This window comes from Eimeria tenella, genomic scaffold (genome assembly GCF_000499545.2).
Source record: "Eimeria tenella Houghton genomic scaffold, Eth_scaff118, whole genome shotgun sequence".
Lineage (NCBI taxonomy): Eukaryota > Apicomplexa > Conoidasida > Eucoccidiorida > Eimeriidae > Eimeria > Eimeria tenella.
In genome coordinates this window covers 1-4,816 of record NW_013541483.1, presented here as the reverse complement: position 1 = coordinate 4,816, position 4,816 = coordinate 1, and the positions used below count along the sequence as shown (strand labels likewise).

The following is a 4,816-nucleotide window of genomic DNA, read 5'->3' as shown; positions in this document are numbered from 1 at the left end:
TGGTTCTGCTGCTGTTGCTACTGTCGTGCTGCTGTTGTGGCGGTGGTGGTGGTGCTGCTGCTGGTGCGGCGGTTCTGCTGCTGCTGCTGCCGTGCTGCGGCTGCTACTGTGGCGCTGTTGCTGTCGTGCTGCTGCTGTCGTGTTGCTGGTGCTGCTGTCATGCTTCTGCTGCTGCTGTTTCTGTGCAGTTGCCACCGTTCTGCTGTGCCGTTTTTGCTGCTGCCCTTGCTGCTGTTGCTGCTGCTGCTGCTGCAGGTAGTGCGGGTTTATTCGAGCCAGCGGGAAGCAGCAGCAGAAGATGGAGTTGCTGTTGCAGTGGAGCATTTGGCGCTGCACGTTTTGGCCAGAAGTGCCCCCTCAGCAGCAGCAATGCTCGAGCTGCAGCGCAAGAAACAAAAAGTGCAGCAAATGCTAAACCCTAAACCCTAAACCCTAAACCCTAAGCTCTCCAGAGTCAAGCAGCGGTTTGGCGTGTTTAGTCTGCAGATTGTCCTGGACAAAGATCAGATCCCACAGAGGATGAATTAAACTGCTGCTGCTGCTGCTGCTGTGTTACTGCTGCTGCTGTGCTGCCGCTGCTGCTGTTGCTGCTGCTTCGCTGCTACTGCCGCTTTTTCTGCCGCTGCCTCTCTGCCCCCGCCGCCGCCCCCGCTGCTGCTGCTGCTGCCGCTGCTGCTGCTGCTGCTGCAGGAGGGGGAGCTTTGCGCAGCAGAAGAGCGGCTGCTGCGGACTTTAATTTTTAAATGCGAGTTGGAAGTGCTGCTGGAAGCAGATGTGGTTTGCGTGACTTGTTTGGGAGCTGGTACTTTTAATTAATTAATTAATTTGATTAAATTAAATCAAACTAAATTAAATTAATTAAGTTCTTTATTTTAATTAATTTAATTTAGTTTGATTTATTTGATTTGCTGCTGTTTGCTGCTGCTGCTGGCACTTGCTGCTGCTGCAGCCCTCTGTCTTGTTTTCTTTTCGTTTTTCTTGCCTCCAAAGACATCAAATGAATCCTAGATATTTATTTATTTATTTATTTATTTATTTATTTGTTTATTTATTATTTGTTTTTAGGAGACAAGAGAGTTTCTCAACTTTCTTACCGCGCAGTGCTCATCGATGAGGCCACGCAGGCCACAGAGCCCGAGGCCCTCGTGCCCCTCACTTTGGGTGCAAACCAGGTAAATCTGTTTTTGTTTTTTGTCTTTTTTTGTTCTTTTTTGTTCCTTTTTGATCTTTTTTTGGACTCCTTTTGTTCTTTTCGAAGGCGCTTTTCAAAGACGCGTTTGGAGGGCTTTTGTTGGCGCGTTTTTGCCCTTTTCCGACCACTCTCTGTTCTCTCTTTTCGCCTTTTCTGCTCTTTTTTTCTTCTTTTTTGTTCTTTTTTGTTCTTTCTTGTTCTTTTTTGTTCTTTTTCTGATTCTTTTTTGACTCTGTTTTGTTTGTCTTTGATTGCTTTGGGAAGGGCTTTTGGGAGACGCGTCTGAAGGGCTTTTTTGGCGTTTTTGCCTTTTCGATTAGTTTTTGTTCTTTTTCCCCTTTTTTTGATTCTTTTTGATTCTTTTTGATTCTTTTTCATTATTTTTGATTCTTTCTGAGTTCTTTTTGAGCTCTTTTCGAACTCTTTTTGAGCCCTTTTTGGTTCTTTTTTGGTTCCCTTTATTTGTTTTGAGAAGGGCTTTTGAGAGACGCGCTTGAGGGTCTTTTTTTGCTGTTTTTCGGGTGTTTTTTATTCTCTTTTTTTCCTCTTTTCTTCTTTTTTTTGTTCCCTTTTTGCTCTTTCTTGATTCTTTTTGGGTTCTTTTTGCTTCTTTTTTGATTCTTTTTTGATTCTGTTTTATTTCTTTTCAACTGTCTTCTTTTTTCTTTTTTTCATTTTTTATTCTCCTTTTTCTTTTCATTTCTTTCATTATTTTCTTTTAATTATTTTTAATTCTTTTCTTGTTAACTTTTATTCTGTTTTTTGGTCTCTTTTGAAGCCCTTTTTGTCTCCTTTTTATTCCTCTTTATTTTATTTTCATTTTAATTTATTTTTATTTTGTTTCATTTTAATTTTAATTTTATTTAATTTTAATTTAATTTTAATTTTATTGATTTTGTTTCCATTTCATTTTTATTTCTTTTTTGTTTCTTTTTATTTCCCTTTTTGTCCCTTTTGTTTTCTTTTTTTCTTTTACTTTTTTTTTGTCTTTTCACTCTTCGATTTTAGCTGTTGCTTGTCCTATCCAGCCACCTAAACAGCAGCAGCAGCAGCAGCAGCAGCAGAGCATTAGCAGCAGGAACAGCCTGACCACGAGCTCAGTCAGCAGCAGCAGCAGCCGCAGCACGGCCAGCAGCAGCAGCAGCAGCATCACGACCAGCAGCAGCGGCTGCAGCACGACGAGCAGCAGCAGCAGCAGGGGCTGCGATTTGCTGCTGCGGCTGCTGGTTTTCAGGTTATTTTAATTGGCGATCAAATGCAACTTGGCCCTGTTGTCCTTTCCAAAAGAGCAGCAGCAAGTGGACTTGGTGTTTCTCTTTTCGTGCGGCTGCTGCTGCTCAACATGCCCGCCTTCAGGCTTTCTGTCCAGTACAGGTAGCTGCTGCTGCTGCTGCTGCTGCTGCTGCTGCTGCTGCTGCTGCTGCTGCTGCTGCTGCTGCTGCTGCTGCTGCTGCTGCTGCTGCTGCTGCTGCTGCTGCTGCTGCTGCTGCTGCTGCTGCTGCTGCTGCTGCTGCTGCTGCTGCTGCTGCTGCTGCTGCTGCTGCTGCTGCTGCTGCTGCTGCTGCTGCTGCTGCTGCTGCTGCTGCTGCTGCTGCTGCTATGACTCCTGCTGCTGCTGCTGCTGCTCCTATGACTCCTGCTGCTGCTGCTGCTGCCGCTGCTGACTCCTGCTGCTGCTGCTGCTATGACTCCTGCTGCTGCTGCTGACTCCTGCTGCTGCTGCTGCTGCTGCTATGACTCCTGGTGCTGCTGCTGCTGCTGCTATGACTCCTGCTGCTGCTGCGCTGCCACTGCTACCACTGCTGCTGCTGCTGCTGCTGCAGAATGCACCCGGCGTTGTCTCACTTTCCGTCTCTTTGCTTCTATAATGGTTCTCTTCAAAATGGAGTTTCAGCAGCAGACCGCAGCAGCAGCAGCCTCGCCTGCCGCCTGCCCTTTGAGTGGCCGCGGGGGCAGCTGCCTTCTTTCTTCTACAATTGCACAAGTCCGGTTAATTAATTAATTTAATTAAATGATTAATTAATTCGATTAATTAAATTAATTATTTAATTAAATTATTCATTTAATTATCTATTTGTTTTGTTTTGTTCGTTTGTTTGCTTCTTGTTTTGGTCGCTCACGAGCACCGGGGCATTACCCTTTTGCTGCTGCTGCTGCTGCTGCTGCTGCTGCTGCTGCTGCTGCTTGGCTGCGTGAGAGTGCTGCTGCCGCTTGGTTCCTCTTTCGTCCTTTCTGGCTTTCCCCGCTGCTGCTGCTGCTTCTGCAGCAGCAGCAGCTGCTGCTGCTGCTGCACCTTTATTCAGTTTGTCGCTCCTTTTCTCTTATTGACAATTTGCTGCTGCCATTTGCTTCTCAAGTCTTCTTTTGCTTTTTTCTGAATAATAATTAACAAATAATTAATAATAGTAAATAAATAAAAAATAAGAAATAATAAATGGAAATAAATAAATAAATGAAATAAATAAATTATAAAATCCAGTTGGCTCGTGGCTCAGTCCTGCTTTCATTGCAAGGCACTCCTTTCTGAGGGTTTAGGGTTTAGGGTTTAGGGTTTAGGATTTAGGGTTTAGTTGTTAGGGTTCAGGGTTCAGCGCTTAGTTGTTAGGGCTGAGGACTGGGGTTTAGGGTTTAAGATTTAGAGTTTAAGGGTGTGGGGTTTAGGGTTTGGGGTTTAGGGTTTAGGGTTTAGGGTTTAGGGTTTAGGGTTTAGGGTTTAGGGTTTAGGGTTTGGCGCAGGCCGTGAAGAGTTGAGTTCGACGGGGACCTCTTATGTGAACAGAGGAGAAGCAGCAATTGTGGAGCGGCTCGTGGTGGCTCTTCTCAGGGCAGGAGCAACGTATGCTGCTGCTGCTGCTGCTGCTGCTGCTGCTGCAGTCGGATGTACTGCTGCTGCTGCTGCTGCTGCAGTCGGATGTACTGCTGCTGCTGCTGCTGCTGCAGTCGGATGCACTGCTGCTGCTGCTGCTGCTGCAGTCGGATGCACTGCTGCTGCTGCTGTTGCAGTCGGATGCACTGCTGCTGCTGCTGTTGCAGTCGGATGCACTGCTGCTGCTGCTGTTGTAGTTTGATGTGCTGCTGCTGCTGCAGTTGGGTGTACTGCTGCTGCTGCTGCTGCAGTTGGGTGTACTGCTGCTGCTGCTGCGGCAGTTGGGTCCGCCGCTGCTGCTGCTGCTGTTGCTGCTGGTGCAATTGGATCTGCTGCTGGTGCTGCATTTGGGCCTGCTGCTGCTGCATCAATTGAGCTTGCTGCTGCTGCAGCTGCTGAAGCAGGTGCTGCTGTTACTGCTGCTTCTTCCTCTGGCCTTGCTGCAGCGTGCGCTGGATCGTTTGCTGCAGCTGCTGCCGCTGCTGCTGCTGGCACTTCACACCCCTCTCCCTGCTGCTGCTGCTGCTGCTGCTGCTGCTGCTGCAGATGCGACCAGATTGGGGTAATAACCCCGTACATTGGGCAGCGCAACATGCTGCGGACTTTGCTGCTGCGGAGCCCAGCAGCAGCAGAAGTGGAGTTGAGTTCTGTTGATGCTTTTCAAGGAAGAGAAAAAGACATTATTATCTTTTCCTGCGTCCGCAGCAACCCGCAAAAGTGTAGGCAGCAGCAGCAGGAGCAGCTGCAGCAGCAGCAGC

General features: G+C 47.4%; 2 protein-coding genes across 2 annotated transcripts; one reads left to right on the top strand and one right to left on the bottom strand.

Annotated features, from left to right (window-relative positions):
• Positions 1–369: 369 nt before the first annotated feature.
• ETH_00016385 (uncharacterized protein) lies at positions 370–2,570 on the top strand (the record flags this gene model as incomplete). Its single annotated transcript, XM_013373014.1, has 4 exons — positions 370–399; positions 691–802; positions 1,066–1,172; positions 2,427–2,570. The coding sequence occupies 4 exons, from the start codon at positions 370–372 to the stop codon at positions 2,568–2,570; spliced, it is 393 nt and encodes a 130-aa protein (XP_013228468.1).
• A 1,389-nt stretch (positions 2,571–3,959) lies between these two features.
• ETH_00016380 (uncharacterized protein) lies at positions 3,960–4,652 on the bottom strand (the record flags this gene model as incomplete). The annotated part of the gene is made up of 1 exon (XM_013373013.1): positions 3,960–4,652. The coding sequence occupies one exon, from the start codon at positions 4,650–4,652 to the stop codon at positions 3,960–3,962; it is 693 nt and encodes a 230-aa protein (XP_013228467.1).
• Between the last annotated feature and the right edge of the window lie 164 nt (positions 4,653–4,816).